At 39.1% G+C, this 17,374-nt stretch overlaps 2 protein-coding genes across 2 annotated transcripts in view; one reads left to right on the plus strand and one right to left on the minus strand.

The window, feature by feature from the left end:
• The first annotated feature begins 326 nt into the window (after window positions 1–326).
• On the plus strand, window positions 327–8,015 carry LOC138037142 (uncharacterized). Its single transcript, XM_068883132.1, has 9 exons — window positions 327–614; window positions 3,324–3,479; window positions 4,710–4,883; window positions 5,461–5,588; window positions 5,691–5,830; window positions 6,128–6,389; window positions 6,822–7,012; window positions 7,140–7,233; window positions 7,694–8,015. The coding sequence occupies exons 1-9, from the start codon at window positions 327–329 to the stop codon at window positions 8,013–8,015; spliced, it is 1,755 nt and encodes a 584-aa protein (XP_068739233.1).
• Window positions 8,016–14,846: 6,831 nt separating this feature from the next.
• Window positions 14,847–17,374, minus strand: part of LOC138018258 (pancreatic secretory granule membrane major glycoprotein GP2-like) — a 7,941-nt gene continuing 5,413 nt past the window's right edge. Inside the window, exons 2-4 of the mRNA XM_068864945.1 lie at window positions 17,079–17,374; window positions 15,424–15,788; window positions 14,847–14,989 (exon numbers count right to left, since the gene is read on the minus strand). The exon at window positions 17,079–17,374 is cut by the window's right edge and continues 10 nt beyond it. Of these exons, the coding sequence (XP_068721046.1) occupies window positions 14,984–14,989; window positions 15,424–15,788; window positions 17,079–17,374 (667 nt within the window). The 3' untranslated portion in view covers window positions 14,847–14,983. The remainder of the gene's footprint in view (window positions 14,990–15,423; window positions 15,789–17,078) is intronic.

The following is a 17,374-nucleotide window of genomic DNA, read 5'->3' on the forward strand; positions in this document are numbered from 1 at the left end:
TAGGCAGACGCATTGGTGAAATAAAGCCTCCCAATCGCATTTCGAGATGCCCTCGTTCTATTGAGAGGCACAGAAAGTACTGGAAAGCGAACGAGCTGAGAGCATTTTTATTTTTCTACGGAGCCATGGTATTAAGAGGTATTCTGCCGGACGTTTATTACGAACACTTCATGCTATTTAGCGAAGCCATATTTACATTATGTCTCGCAACTGTCACGCAATCTCAAATAGAACACGCAGAAAGGTTGTAAATGCACTTTTGTCTCAAGTTTCCCAAACTATACAGTGAACGTTATCAAACCGCAAATCTTCATTCCCTTCTGCATATGGCTGAGGACGTTAGAAACCTTGGACCATTGTGGACTCATTCCGCATTCCCTTTTGAAAGTCTAAATGGAGAACTTCTTAAGTTATTCCATGAAACGCAGAGTATTGTTTTTCAAATAGTTAGCGCAGTGAATATTAACAGATCTCTTCCAACTCTGTCCAAAACACTTGTAGAAGGAACAGATCCTCATCGCTTTTATTGCAAACTAACATCGTCAAGTCACCCTTTAAATGAAAAGGAAATCGCACCAAATACGTTTGCTGTCGGCAAAGTGACAATCAAGCAGGTTTCTAGGGATGTATTTGAGGCCCTTTCCAATCTCTTAGGAGTCATACCAGAGACCACAACATGCAGTTTTTTTTTTGTCTTAAAATTGGCAACGGAATGTATCACTTGTTAGGTTATGAAAGAGTTCAAAGTCGAAATAGCTATACTGTCCAGTATGAAGTGTTAACTAGTAAGGGAAGAGTTCAAAACTTTGGAGTAATACGCGAATATTTACAATATCAGACACCCTGTAGTGGCTCACCCGATTGCGTTACAAACTGTGTTTGTCCATTTTACAATATAGCAATACTACAAACCCTGGAAAAAATGAATAGAACCATTATTGAAGACAAAATCACCGGGGGAACAGGTAGTCACGTAACGATTACTTCCAGGGCCGAAAGTGGGGCATGTGTAGCAATACACATTGATAAAATTATTCAGAAATGTATTTTCATGGAAACCAGCGATTTTCCAGACATTGCATTTGTCGCTATTTTTCCAAACATGATTGAGAAGGACTAGTTGTATGACACCTTTTTGCACGTTATTTATAAAACAAACTCCCTGCTGGTTAAGGAAAAGTAACAATAAATACGGAAAGAAATGTCTAGTTTTGTCTCAGATTGTTTTAGCATTTAATTTTTAGCATTGAACAACGATGAAAAAAAATAAAATAAAATAAAACAAATAGACGATGCAGCCACTTTGAAAACAAAATAATTATTATTCAAGAAGGATCTATCCTGAATTGGTATCACCCAACTAGTGGACTAATGCAAATGCTGCATTTTGATTGGCTACGCTACTAGAGGACTATTGGTAGTAGTCCTCGAGTAGCGAAAAGCGTGACACTGTCTTCGTTTTATTCCCAAATAAAGATATTTTCAACTTGCTTTTGCTAACTTTATCATTGCTTTTTCTGTCCGACTAGTTGGCAGGGTGATACTAAAACAATTAGACCCTTCGCCCTCAAGGGCCACGGGTCAATAGCTATTGACCTGTAACCCTTGCGGGCTACGGGTCTAATTGTTAATTAATCTAGCCTACGTGTCACCGTACTCAGTAGGCCCTCGGTCTCACAGTTTCGCCGCTGATTATGGAGCATCGCATTCTCAACACCAGCGATTCATAGTGCAGCACGCGCAATTTTTGAAAACACATTCCACGGTAGTCATTGTGTCTTCTTCGACACATTTTGATTAGTTTCCAAAGTTCCCCGAAGCTCTGCGTTCTTATGAAATGAATATGCGATATGCCTTCCATTGGATGAAAGCTTAATTGTCACGATCGGCGATCAACTGAGCGAAGTACACTCAGGAGTACAAGCAATTTTTCGGGATTTGGTGGCCATGCAAGGCACGCAAGGTAATAAATTATTTCAAAAGATGTTCCAGTATAGCTCTGTGATGGACTTTTGCGTAAGAAATCTTCAACATTGAAATCCCAGATGCGCGGGTTTTTATGTTTCCGTCGCTTGAGTTTATCTGCAGTGTTGCAACCTTCAAGTGTCGCGAGAAGCTTCAGGTTCGCGCAGTTAACTCTTGCAGCCTTTAAGCAGCCACTTCCAGCGCTGCTTTAGCGATGCTTAAACGTGATAAAAAATTGCAGCGCTTTCGCAGTGCGTGTTGTTTGCCAATGGTTTCATGAGCGACTCGTAAGCAATGCTTTAGCGACGCTTTAGCGCTGTGCAACCAAAAAAGAGAACTTGTGAAGCGCTGCAGCAGCGCTGTGTTGTTCGTACGGGGGATACATTTCATTATATTCCCTTGATACCCGTTCTGGAAAGACTGCTTAATCAATATGACGTATATGTTCAGGTAAATACTTTTAAAAAGTTTATGAATGCCTCCATGCAACAGCGTAATAACAATGAGAAACACTTCCACACAACTCCATGCACTGTGAATGCATTACTTTGATACTAACCATACTTAGTATGCATACCAGAGTCCCATTCTTCTAACTTTGTGTAACCATGTTCCAAAAATGAATAGTGTTTGGGTCATACATAATTTGTAAGCATAATTATTAATGTATGGAGATGTGCGGAAACCTTCTCTGTGCACCAAGTATTGGATATCACATGAATCACGAAGCGATGAGTACGATATCTGTTTTTCCTAGAATTCTTGGGTGCCTCCTAAGGAGAGGAAAAGCAGCTCTAATTAAGCAAATTAAAAATAAACACTCAGCTTTAAGTTTATATCCTTCCAATGCTTGACTTGAATAATTGCGTAGCCGCCAGTGTGGACAACAGCGGATACCTTGTTTTGACAGGTGTCAATTGATCAAAACATGGATGTCTAATATCAAAGATGTATGCTGTAAACTAGCATGATGCTGGTCACATTGGCATACATGGAGGGGTGTACATATGTTCGGTCAATGTTGTCATGGCTATAAAACCAAAATTTCTCGCATCAATGGGTTACCATGTTTTCTTAACTATGGTGCTCCGGAAGCACACGTGGAGCTCTGCTAGTAATATTGGCAACAAAACAGCTCTGCTGATTTGGTGGATGTAGCTTACGCATAAAGCAAAAAAACTTCAATTTAATTATAAGAGATGACTAAACAAAGGGAAAAATTTAAGTAGGTTTACAATGTTGTGTGTGACAATTATAAAAATATACCCATTTTATCCTATTATTCCTGTTATTACAATATTATTGATATTATTGTCATGCAGTCTTGTCAGATTTGTTATTAAATTTTCTGTTTATAGGTTCAAAACTCACATCAATCCACTGATGGAAAGATGCGAGATTTTTGTGATGGTGAATATTATCAGCAACATCCACTTTATTCTAATGACAAAACAGCATTGCAAATCTTCCTGTACTATGATGATTTTGAAATCTGCAACCCCCTTGGATCAAGAGTGAAAAAACAAAAGATAGGTCTTGGCTCAGCTTTCTATGTGTTACTATGCTTTTTAAGTTGTAGTCAGAAAATTCTGTGCAACGCAAGTATATATTCCAGTGAACAAAGAATCTTTATGTTGTAGAAGGGCCCAAAGAATGTTTGACTGACGTTTGACAACCTGCAGAGAGGAAGTCATCTCAAGAGTCAAGCTCGGGTTGTTGAAGCACCAGTCATTGTCAGCAACAGCCCTTCTGAGGATTACATGTACTCTAACTCAGACATTCTTATGCATACAAATAAATCAATGATTTTAGGGATTAAAAGGATCAGAATTTTCTCACTTTTTAGATGTATTTTTTTCCCTTGTGCATAAAATAATGTTATCTTCTAGGCTTACTTAATCATGTTTCTGTTTAGTTTGAATTGTTTCTTTCAGGTTATTTAAAGTGGGGTGCCTTTGAAATAGCTCGATAGCTGAGTGCACTTCCACTATAAGCAGCACATTAATTTTACATTTTTTTGCCTTTTTTGTTTTTTAATTTGATTGTACTTTAAATTACTGGTATGTGAACAGTTTTTGCTTGGTTTTATTTGTTGTGGGAGGCGCGATGGCCGCGATGGCCTCATGGTTAGTGTGCTCGACTTCGGAGCGCGTGGTCCGGGTTCGGGTCCTGGCCGGGGACATTGTGTTGTGTTCTTGGGCAAGACACTTTACTCCCATGGTGCCTCTCTTCACCCAGGTGTACAAATGGGTACCGGCGTAATGCTGGGGGTAACCCTGCGATGGACTAGCATCCCATCCAGGGGGGAGTTAAAAATACTCCTAGTCGCTTAATGCTACGGAAACCGGGTATAAGCACCGGCGTGTTGGGTCATTGGCTCGGAAAGCGCTTATTACCCTTTTATTTGTAGAAACTATTATTAATTACTTGGTCAGAGCAGAAGACAGGTGTAATAGTACTATTTGAAGCAAATTTTTCTTTCTAATTTTAGGAGCATTTTATTACATTTTGGAAAATATTGAACCTCAGTATCGCTCAGCTCTTAAGTCAATCCAACTGGTCTCTCTGTGTCCAACAAAACATATTAAGAAGTATGGATCAATGCTATTCTTCAGAGGTTTATGTCTGATGTCCATCTTCTAGAATCAGTGAGTACATGCAGAACGTGTAACAATGAATAACATAAATATTTAGCCATGTGTGATGCACTGAAATACTGACTGAAAGCTTGTTCTCCCTAAAAGGCTGGTGGTATACACATTTTGGTAGAGAACTATCCACAATTTGTTTGTGGGACTTTGGGACAGTGCCATGCAGATAACTTGGGAAGTCACTGCATTGAAGGCGTTATGGAGAGTTTTAGAGCAACCAAACCTTGCAGGTTTTGTGATGGAATGAATGAAGACTTTCAAACAAAGGTAGATGCACCGTAACTCATTTTCTTCTTTACTTTGTGTAAATTGAATATAAGTTGGTGTAGGTAACCTGATGAATAAGTATGGATGCTCCCAGTTCAAAACGAGTCTTGGAGAATACACAGTCACATTCACACACCTGTATGTTTAGTAACCTGAAAATGCTTCAAAGACACAAATTACAATATTTTTTGTCAGTGGTACAGACTGTATTGCTATATCTTCTAACATAGTTTCATATATAACCCCTTCCGTTTTGGTCAAAGAAGAAATCACAGTCTTAAATATTCCCCCAAACCATATGGTTAAAGAACATTGATTTTCTTTTTTCTTAAGGCTCCGGTTGTGGTCTTTTTAGCGTCTTCTGTCTTTGATGGTAAAATCAATAGACCTTCAGTAAGCTAGGCACAGTTGTTGGTATTTTATCATGGTTTTCAACAATGTGTCCATGTATGTTTAGGTACAGACAAGCTTCTACAGATATGTGCATAAGTCATTAATCATTATTGTAGCCTGAGACATTGGTATCAGGAATTAAAATGCTTGTAATAAAGCTAAAGAAACGTCCTGCACCTTTCAGTTTTCTGAAGAAGAATACACTCTCAGATCAAAAGATGGACATGATCACCAAGTCAGACAAGTTGCTAGGGATCCTGATCTGGCATCAGCATATGGTGTTAAAAAGGAGTCGGTTCTTAATGCATCAAAGTATTATCATGTCGTGGAGGGGCTTGCTTGAGACATTATGCATGATGTTTTAGAAAGTGTCATCCCAAAAGTAACAAAGCTGATCCTGGTTGTTCTTATCAGTGATGGACACCTTTCTCTTGATGCTTTGAATGAAAATATCAACACCTTTTCATTTGGAGCCACTGATTCGAAGAACAAACCGGAATCCAATTTATCACAAGCTACACTGCACTCACCAGAGGCAGCTTTAAAACAGTCAGGCAAGATCAAATGTCTCTTATGCAATTTAACAGTTGGGAGATTATGAAACTTCAATAAAATTTCATTGAGAGCATGCTGTCCTGCAAGTCTTTGTTTTACTTTTCTTAGCATTGTTGGGAAAAAAATGAATGCAAGGATTAGATTTGTTTTTTTAAAAACAATGTGAGCAATAACAGCAGTCATTGATATTGTGTCAACAATTATATTTCTACCAACTGTGTATGACTACAATTTCTTGCGTTCTCTCTCTGAGGTAAGAGTAATAATTTTGTTTGTTCTTTTTTCTTCTTGATTAGCCACCAAGACATGGTGTTTGGCAAGACACCTCCCATTTCTTGTAGGGAGCATGGTCCCTGAGGGGCATCATCACTGGATGCTGTTCCTTGACTTGATGCACATAGTTGACATTTTATTTTCCCCAGTAACAAGCAAGGGATTGGCTATGTACTTAAAAGTGCTTATTCGTGACTTTTTGGAAGAATTCAAAGCATTATTTCCAGAAAGCTCCATTATTCCCAAAATGCACTTTATGGTTCATTACCCAAGATGCATTGTAAGGTGAGAATTACTATTATGTAAGGTAAATACTTTAAAAAGGCTTTGTCTGTATATTTGGCAAGGTTTCTCACCGTTAAAAGTAATTTTCTTTGAGACTACATGTATTATATAATTATTTAAAGGACAGTGTACAGGTAAATAGAGATAATTATTCATATACAACACAAAATCATGCGTCCTGTTTGCCGAGAGTGCTCAATGCCATAAGGTAGAGCTAAATCCACAAGCAGGATGGGTTTCACGCCGAAGCTATGATCAAACTAATAATAATAATAATAATAATAATAATAATAATAATAATTATTATTATTATTATTATTATTATTATTATTATTGTAATTGTTATTATTACTGTAGAATGATTATATTACATATTACCCAATAACAATAGTATGTATTTGTGAATATTACATTTTCTTAATTGCTCAACAGACTTGGTCCGCTTGTGCGGCACTGGTGTATGAGGTTTGAAGCAAAGAATTCTTATTTCAAGAGGTTATCTCATGGTGTTTTTAATTTCAAGAACATTTGTAAATCACTGGCGTTTCGACACCAGAAGCTTCAGTGCTACCATTTGGCAGAGGAAGGGGGATACTTGAGAACATACGTGGAAACAGGGACAGGTAGAGTGTCATTAAATATATTTTGATATTTATGGGGTGTGGTAAAAGCCATTTGGCTGAGACAAAAGTTATACCAGTTGTTAAGAACTTTCCTGTGTGCACAATGTTTACTCTTTGATTGTTTTAGGGAAAGTTGTACATCAGGCAGATCGAACAGCAAATCAGAAATTGATGATTCAGAACAAGATGGGTCGAGATGATGACAATGTTATCTTTTCAAGGTAAATTAATACGAATTTAAGATGGGTTTTAGTAATTTTACCTGAGCTGTGTCTGTGTCTGGTATTGTTAAGAAAATTAAATGCCATCGTAGAAACTTCTAAAGCGTCTGTTGACTGGTTTTGATTGGAGTCAATGCATGTTCTACGATCACTTAACCCTATCATTCGGTCATGACAAAGATCAAAACTGGATATTGACCAAGACACTGTACCATAAAACACACACACGGAAATACTGTGAACTTTAAAGGAAATGGTCTTAAAATCCTTTGAGCAGAATGTCAGCTACCTGTAGCTTCTTGTTTTGCCTGTTGCTGACTGACCAAGAAGCCCCTTTGAAAAACAAATATATTAATACTTAGTTATTATTGTTTCTGTTTTTTTTATTACCATGAAAGCCTACATAAATGCAGGGGTTTTTCATAGATCACGAAAACAACTTACTGATTTCTTTGTGTAGTGTTAAGTGGGTGACTATCTATGGGACGAAGTACCAGCCTGGAATGATTGTGGTTGAAGGACATGATGGACTTATGCCTACTTTTGCTGAAATCAAGTCTCTCCTTGCCCTTCCAGACAGGAGAGTTTTCTTCCTATGCAAGAAAGTGCGAGTCATAAGATTCGTCAAACATTTATGGGCATTTGAAGTGACTGTCATGAACACTGAATGCATGCTTGACTACACTTCTTTGTACGATTTCCATCCTCTGGATCTCTACTGCATAAACTATGAACAAGCCCTGAGGAAGTTTGTTCGACCCAAGTATCATATTCACGATTAGTAATTTTTCACGGATTTACTCATATGGATACTTTAATAATGTAGACTTCTTCTGTGTGTACTGGCAGGATGTATTTTCATACTACAAATGTATGTTTTAAGCCCACAAGTGTATGAGTTCAAAAAACCACTCTTAACATGGTTTAGATTAATCGGCTTTTACTATTAAAATTAGTGTAAAAGTACACTTCCAACTGTGTAATTTTATCCTTGATAATACCTGGAAAACCATAAACTTTTATCCTTTAAAAGAAGAGTAAAAATACCCTACATATAGAGTAATTTTAGAAGATTAGTTTGGTGTAATATTTTACACAGTAACAAGGCGTAAAAATACCCAACATATAGAGTAATTTTAGAAGATTTTTTTTGTGTAATAGTTTACACAGTAACAAGGTGTAATTTTACATTTTTGCGTTCGTAACATAACACTTTAATTTTTAGTGTGTTAAGGCAACTTTGGGCTGTTGGGAATTGCGTGGACTTAGTTTACTTGGTAAAATAACTGTATTAAAAAGTTTAAGAATCTCGCAACTTGTTTATATTCTCTCACCTTTGCCAACAGATCAAAAAGTAGTTAACGAAGTTAATAATCTCTGTTACAATTTTCTGTGCGACGGCAAAGGTGACAAAATTAAGCGTGATACTATGATTAGTGATTATGAACAGGGTGGACTGAAGATGGTTGATATAAAGATTTTCAGCAAGGCTTTGAAGGCAACCAGGATTAAGAAATACCTCGACCAAAATAATCATGGAAAATGGAAACTTTTTTTTTGACGTGCAACTGCAAGATATCGGTGGTGCTACCTTTTTTGGGGTATTCTAAGTCAAAAAGATTTGTTAAAAACTGGAAAACAAGAAAATTACACTACAAATTTGGTCAGAAGTTACTTTTGAAGATTGCATGTCCTCTGTCATCCAGCTACGGTCACAGCCTCTTTGGTTCAATTCTCTTGTACGAGTCCAAAATAAACCAATATACTCGCACTATGGGCTACTAAGGGAATTCAGGTTGTCAGCGATTTAATGGTGAATGAGTCCACCTTTTTATCTTTCTCAGAATTTAAAAACCGTTATAGATTTAAACCAAGTGTTCTGTCTTTACTTGTAGTCATCTCGGCTATAAAGCAGTTGTGGGAAACAACCAATGGGAAAAACCTGAGCGAAGTTTCGGACTACAATACGTTGTGTAAAAAAGTTCTGATGGCAAATAAGCCAAACAGAATAGTGTACCAAAAGCTTGTGGAAAAAAAAAGAAACAGCTCTTGAATAGTGGTCAGCAGATTGCAAAATTGAACCAAACGAAACTGTTGACTGGGTGGCCGTGTATCGAAAACCCTTCGAATGTACCAAAATCTCTAAACTTCTAGTATTTCAATTCAAGCTTTTTCACAGGCGATTAGCCACCAATAATCTTCTTAAAAAAATTAACGTTATTGGTAACGATCTTTGCAGTTTCTGTCAACGGGAAGAGGAATCACTCATTCACTTACTCTGGACTTGCACTAGCTGTAACGTCCCTTTTTTGGGAAGCTTTTAAGGAATGGCTGATTCATGACAAAGCTTTTCCTACGATGGACTTGTCACCATCATTAGTTGTTGGTCTAAAGCCTCAATTAATGCAAAACAAGATTCACTACTTTTTATTTTTGGTCGCAAGGTATTACATTTGGACCTGTATAACACGCAGTCAATGTCCTAAAATAGAAGGCTTCCACCCATTCCTCTCACATTACAATCGTACGACTTGTAATTGTGTTGCAAAGGGCTTATTTACTTATTCATTTACTTTTTGGCAACACAAGGCTCATTCCACAAACTGCAGCCACAAAGGTCTATCACGCTTTATTTTTCTTTTGTTTTTGTCTTTACCAAAGAAGATGAAAATGTTGCAAACCTCGCCTGCCTTGCCACACAGGTCTATTTCTCACACAGTCCTCCCTCTCAGTCTTTTGTTTTTTTGTCTTCATTTTCGGCCAGGGAAGATGAAAATGTTGCATACGCCACTTGCCACACAGGCCTTATCACCACCCAGGACTATTTTCACAGGTCTATTTTGTCACAGGTTTATTCGTCATATAGGACCATTGTATGCATTGTTACCGCACAGGACTATTTCAAGGACAAAATATGCACGCCTCATCTACCACAAAGGAGTAACTTCCACACAGGATTATTGCATGCTTTAAGGCCACACAGGACTTTACAAAGCCCTAACGAGCCACAAAGGTGAGAACAAACCCGAGCACACAGAAACTACTACCGCCAACCTCCCACAAACGCCTGCTTTACTCAAACGTAACATTCCATTCCCTTAGTTTAGCCAATCCAATCTTACCTTTTGAAATCTTGAACTTGACATCACACGCAGAAAAACTCTAACGGGAAACCCAGGAAGTTGGCAAAGCGGCCTACTTTAATTAGAAGCATTAAATTAATTAGCCATCGTTAGATGATGACTGGATCATGATTGGCTAGGAAGCCACGCAGGTCAAACTGTGGAAAAGGAATATTGCTTTCCGATTAGGGTTAGCAGACGTTTGTGGGAGGAGGTTCATCACGACTCCCTTAAAAACGACTGCGTTGGAAGCTATATCTGACCGCGATGATCTATCGTTATTTATTAACTTACCTATTGTTCATTCAAACTATTCTCTAGAATAATTTCTGTGTGTACATTGTACGCATTTTGAGCTAAGGATGAATCCGAACAACTAAGACAAATAATAATTAATAAATAAACAAATAAATAAATAAATAAAAAGGAAAATAAAACAAACAACAATAACAACAACTGCATAACTTATTTCAGTTCTTGGATCTTGTCTTTACCAAAGAAGATGAAAATGTTGCAAACCTCGCCTGCCTTGCCACACAGGTCTATTTCTCACACAGTCCTCCCTCTCAGTCTTTTGTTTTTTTGTCTTCATTTTCGGCCAGGGAAGATGAAAATGTTGCATACGCCACTTGCCACACAGGCCTAATCGCCACACAGGCCTTATCACCACCCAGGACTATTTTCACAGGTCTACATTGTCACAGGTTTATTCGTCATATAGGACCATTGTATGCATTGTTACCGCACAGGACTATTTCATTCAAAGATACCAAGGACAAAATATGCACGCCTCATCTACCACAAAGGAGTAACTTCCACACAGGATTATTGCATGCTTTAAGGCCACACAGGACTTTACAAAGCCCTAACGAGCCACAAAGGTGAGAACAAACCCGAGCACACAGAAGCTACTACCGCCATGAGAACCGAGGCGAAATGAACTGTGACGACCAAAATAAAGAAAACACCGCCAAGAAAACCACGGGAAAAAAAAAGAAAAGGAACACGTGAACTTAACCAACTAAAACAGGCTAGGGATTAAAAATTCGGAACAGTTACCTCAGGTGGTGCATTCTGGGCAACGTTGTCGGCGGCCGCGGGAGGCCGGTTTTCTACCTAAGCTACTGGAGCTGCAAGGACAGGCTCCGGAGCTGGAGCGACATTAACAACATCTTGAACTTGGTTTGGCAGTGGAGGAGCAGGCACTTTGTTCAGCCATGAAGCAAGGGAAAAACGGGTTTTTGGAGCGCCAACTAAGTCGGTAGATCTGATCTAAACGGCGGCCTAGAGTAGAGTGCAAGGGGCGGGCCCAACGTGGACCTTTATATTCATAATTTACAAGTCCTTAGGGCATATTATTAACATATGCAAATGACTTAGCATAGTCGTACAGTCACACGGTCACCAAAACCAAGTTTTCTCGCACAGATGGGTTACCACATTTTCTTACTCATGGTGCTCCGCGCGTGTGCCTTCGGAGCGCGAAGCTCCGCTGCCAATGCTAAGAAGTCACGTGGGTGTTATAATGTGATAATGTGACTGATTTTCGTGACAGATGATGTGACCGATCACGTGCTCAGTCATAACCAGTTGGCTGGTTAAAGACGTGTAACTGACGTTAGCATGACGTCAATACATTTAAGGACTAATGTTACTCTAAAGAGTTTATTACATTTAGGGCAAAATGTTATTACATTTAGGCCTTCAACAACGGTTTCCTTGGGTGGTTGCGCGGTTTGTTCCATGGAATCGATTGGTAGATATGACTGTGAGTTCTCGAGGAATGTTCTTTCTCGGCAAATTTCCTCTGAATTTCCCACACAATATCTACCGCTTTGTCAATAGAGGCAATGATTTTCACGTCAAGTTCCGATAGTTTCTAGTTTCTATTTGACTTTGCATGGCATCCATCGTTCCCTCGGCTATGATATTAGCGATTTTCTCATAAAGTCTGGTGAGATGAGCCCTGTATGGTCTCATCGACGCTTAGTCCGTGAGCCTGTGTTGTTGGTTAGTATCATCCAGGGGAAATAAACATACCCTGCCATTTGTCCAAAGGCCGAATAGCTTTATCCAGTGGATAAAGTCACTTTCCGAAAGTTTGAATCTGTGCAAAGATTTAAGTATTTTCTCGCGTAACTGTGAATATGCATAGTCTAACCACATCTAAGTAAAGGCGTGTTCGAAGACCTATCTCAACGTTTAACACGAAGTATATTTTACAGTCTTTGAACAACTAGCCCCTGGTGTTTTTAGTAAGGTTTGTTGTAGTTCCTCCATATCCTGGTCCTGGCATCAATGTCAGTTAGAAAAGGGGGATGATTGAGTTCGGTTCGCGGAGAAACCACACATACACATTATGCCGATCAAAAAAACACATGGTTTATGAAAATACGGAGGGTTGATGCCTGTGAAAATCTACAGTAGTCTCGGTGTATGGCGTGATAGCAACAACGACGTTCGGGTGAGATTTCAACCTAAAAAACTGTACTTTTTTTTTTTCTCAAACCAATGTTAAGTATTTTAGTCCAAATCTGAAATAAATCAAGAGTATCGCAGGAAAAACTTAGGCCTTTACTTCTCGTTTACAAGTAAGATGTCAGCGTGGGGAATCGCTGAACGAAAAAATAGCTGTTTAGTGTGAGGCTCATCACCCTATAACTTGTGACTGCGTTTCAAAGCGTCAGCCGGCCGAGCAGAGCCTTGACAATATAAAAAAAGAGGAACCGATCCTTTACGACGCTGTCTTTCACACTATTAAAACAGGTGACGGAAAATCAGTGTAGAAAGGACAAGGCTTAGCTTCTTGCTCCCAGGGATTTTGAAACCTTTCTTCTTTGGAGAGAATCTCGCCTTATTGCGAGTTTTCAACAAAAAGAAAAACCAAATTCTACCTTATCAAGGATTTTTGAGAATTGAACACCCCAAAAATAAACATTGTCTTCCAATTAATTGCATTGGAGACAACGTGGCTAGACTTTCAACAACTTTAGGGGTTTTATGATGAAGCTCTTAGCAAGATTTTATCTTTTACGGAATGGCCATCTTCTGGTTCTTTCCATTTTCATTTAAACATGTTGTCAAGGTAAACTGCATTCGCTGATACAGCTTTGTGAAAATTACCGTTCAGGACTACAGGGTCTATGGAAATATAGGGAAATAAAGATGTCGGAGAAATGACACCTCTCTACAAGAGTCTCTTAACTTTCTCTTTTAAGCAACGTATTCTTAAACGCCCACAGAACCAACCAAACTCCAAAATAGAAACTAAATGGATTGGGTGTAGACGCTGTGCATCTTGACGTAAAATGCTATAATCATTCGTGAAGGGCAATAGATTAAGCAATGGACCTCTTCAGCTTGTATTTGTTTTCCAATTTAGACCACGTGATATTCCCAAGGGAATTTTCCTTTTGCATTGTCTTATGCACATGCATAAACATGCATGTGCATAAGACGACATTTGAAAGGAACTGTTCCCTAGAGTAACATCACGTGGTCTGAAATGGGAAAACAAAACGTACAACCTAAAGATGTCCGTTAATAAAACTAGTTCTGGAGCGATTTCAAAATTTCCGTCGGAATTAATTTGAACGGATGCGGTGTGCAGAGTGGTGTTTGTTAAAGCAGTACTTTTCTTAAAGAAAGGAGAATGTTCATCACAGTTGAATGAGAGCACCTTAGTTAGATTAAGGTGAGCCTGAAAAAAATTGGGTGGGGATGGACCTCGAACCCATGATGGCCACACGATTCCTCAGCACCGCAAAGCCTTTTAAGCTCTCAAGCCGTCTGTGAGCTGATCAGTTGCTAGTTCGTAATATATCCCGTACAAAGTGAATGAATGCCGGTCTGTGGAATATTGGAAAGATATCAATTTTGCAATGCGATACTGGATTTCCAGGCTTGAAGGAGACTAGATCCAACTTTTAAGTTTTCATTTTTGCAACTATTTAAGTTGCTCTCAACAACGCCAAACCATTAAAGCCATTACAACCGGTTTCATTATGTTATTGAGTGCAAAACACGCCACTTCCAATTTGAGCTCATCAACGGTTTCGTGTTTTTTATATGAAAGGAAAACCAATATAGTGAAAATAACCACGTAAACTCGGTTAACTCAATTCGATCTCATCAGAGTTCGTTTATCTCAAAACTAACCCAGAGTACATTGCTGCAGTGGTGAAGAACTTTTCATTAGTTTGAGAGTATTTGGTAAAATCGTGCACTTTCGATTAAAAGCACCAAACTTGGCACACGTATAGAATTTACTGAACTCATCATTTGAGGGGTCGAGCCCATTGATAAATCGACCGGGGGGTCACGTTTTTACTCTTAGGGGAGACGGGGGTATTTTTCGTGAGAAAATTATAAAAGGTGCGCATTGATTTGTAAACGTGGTACACGCATAGCACTTGTTGAATAAATTGAATGAGGGGGAATGGGTGGGCTATTGTTTCTGTAAAAAGGAGGGAAGGCAAATCACAGCTGCAATTCTAACTCGCTCCGGACATTTAATTGCATAGTTCATATCGTATTATCAATTTTCTTTTTAAGATGCTAGTATTTAATTTAAGTGTAGTATTTCCCTAAGATCGTCTCCTCGAGTCAATTTTCCATCTTCTGTCATCTTAATCCTACAAAAGAAATGCATCCATAAAGAACACTGTAATTAGGAAGTTAGGGGAAACATAAGCCGCAAACAACGAAAATTATAAACAGGGATTGGATTTGGAGGTTTGAGGAGTGTTTACACAAATGCAAATATGAAAATTTTCCGGCATTCTTAGTGTTGGCACCTTTCCCTGCTGTTCAGTTTCTAGATACTTTGGTTACTACGAAAACATAGTATCGTAGTTCAGGACGTCTTTGATTTTGAAATAAAAGCATGCGCGACTTACGATAAAAAATACTGTTCTCAAAGGGAGAGTACATGACAGCTGTTATTTTTATCAGATAGTTAAGAGGTTGCCTGCTTTATGCGCGCCTTCCACATATAAATTATCGCGGTAAATGTAAATGCATTCAATTGGTTTGACATTAAATTTGAAAAGTATCCTGTGGTACTTGCCCGAATTCCGTTTCCACAGTATCTAAGTTGGCACTTTGGTGCTGGACTAAGTTTGTACACATGAAATCCACCGCAATCACGAACTTTAACCGGCACAAAGATGTCGCAACAATCATTTTTGTTACGAAAACAAGCTTTTCTTTCGACGAGACCCTCCTGAATGGTAGGAAGCTCCCCTTTCAGCCATCCAGGTACTAAGGTGCCGCATTTATGGGGTCCGGGGCAGCTATTAGCCATAGCATTTCCACCTGCTCCCTGGAATCTATACCATGAAGGAAGAAGCTCTACGTCGCAAGATGCCTTTCCATCGTACACATGGTGAATTGACCGATCAGCTGTATCCAGAACTCTGTAATGGTTGCATTCTATGAATCAATAGATAAATGGGGGTGATAAAATTTGTTTTATGGAGAACTGAAGGCCAAAATCAGCAATTTTTCCAACATTGTTTTTGGAAAGCCCAACATAAGTAAAGTTAAGTGTGTGGCGTTATTTCTTCTCGTTTTCTGTTTCTTTGTGAGAAAATTATGTTTGAAGTTGGGCTTTTCCCGCTGTTTCTGCCTTTTCAGTGCGGGCTCAAAAACTAAATCAGCACCCTGCTGTGGCGTATGATATGGGGAACAGAGATTTCGTAATCAAGAGAAATAAGTGCTGCTATGAAAATTTTCTTCGTTGTTTTGCTGTTTCTTCGCCGACTCAATATTCACAACAAACATCAGTCAAAAACGCTGCTTCTATAAGGGACGCTCTCGCATGTCTTTCCCATATCATACGTCACAGGCTGCAAGAATATCCGCTGACTCTTAGGTGGAAAAACGACGGATATGCCACAAAAAAATTGCAAGTGCATGGTCCTAAGTGTAAATAAAAAATGCTTATTTTCTGTCTTTAGTTCCTCTTAAACCTTGGAACCACGTTGAATATTGGGACATTATTTCGAAAGTCAGTTTGCATGTCCAACATATGCAGAGACACTTAAATGTGTAGACTGCTAACAGTTCCTTTTAAGTCAGTCAAGCCGCCTGCTTTTGTCAGGCAAGCGAGCCGAAGAGCCGAGGGGAGAATGGGGAGAGAGGTTTTTTTTCCTCTCGGCTATTCGGCTCGCTTGCGTTACTAGAGCGGGCTACTCAACCTACTAAAAGGAACTGCTAGCAGTCCCGACCAGTCTAATGTCGCTTCAGCAAATCGCTTCGCTAAAATTTTTTTTTTCGCGCGAGCAGCCATTGTTAGCGCGGGGAAAAATATTATATTTCGTCGGCTTTGATGCACAATTCCACCGGCTATGTTATAAACCAGAAGCTAGAGTTCCCGCGTGCTCCATAACTCGATAGTGCACGCTAAAGCAAGAACCAATTGGTAAATAGGAGCAACGGAGTAAGATTTCAAACCGGATCGATCCTCGACATAAAAACCCACTATAAGCAGACCGAGACCTTTGACTGAATACCCACTATACCTCTTGTCACCCCCCCCCCCCCCTTGTTTAGATCGAGATAACTTCCCCTTGGTGTTTTCCAATTTAAAAATTTATTCATTCGTCCTAGGCTAAGAGACTGTCTTCATAAATTAAAAAGAATGACCGTAAAGGCAGCCAACAGATCTTGGCCAAATTCTCGACATTGAAAAAGAACCTTTAGGTTTGCACTTAACGTTACCTTCAAACACAAGTCGATAAACGAAGTTTGCAAATCCCTTGCCTACACCATACTCACAGCGATTTGACTTTCCATCTTCGTCGTATGTTAAATAAGCCCGTGGTCCACTCCAGCATTCACCGTAAAATTGAAGCCCAAAATACAAGTACCCAGCTTTTTTTACTCTCTCTGCGCATGCTTTGATGGTGTTATTTAAGTTGTTCCAGTCTACTTGTGGTGGCCGGCGAAAATTCTTCACAAGCACCGGGAGGGGCCTTGGCTCAGATGTGTCGTCCTTAAAACAGCCGACAGGCTCA

This window comes from Montipora capricornis, chromosome 2 (assembly GCF_036669925.1).
Source record: "Montipora capricornis isolate CH-2021 chromosome 2, ASM3666992v2, whole genome shotgun sequence".
In the NCBI taxonomy this organism is placed as follows: domain Eukaryota; kingdom Metazoa; phylum Cnidaria; class Anthozoa; order Scleractinia; family Acroporidae; genus Montipora; species Montipora capricornis.

Excerpts from the sequence above, each read along its gene's own strand:
- LOC138037142 (XM_068883132.1), top strand. The coding sequence starts at position 327 with ATGGCTGAGGACGTTAGAAACCTTGGACCATTGTGGACTCATTCCGCA. Across the intron at positions 3,480-4,709 it reads GCAACCCCCTTGGATCAAGA|GCTGGTGGTATACACATTTT; the intron begins GTGAAAAAACAA and ends TCTCCCTAAAAG. Across the intron at positions 6,390-6,821 it reads TACCCAAGATGCATTGTAAG|ACTTGGTCCGCTTGTGCGGC; the intron begins GTGAGAATTACT and ends ATTGCTCAACAG.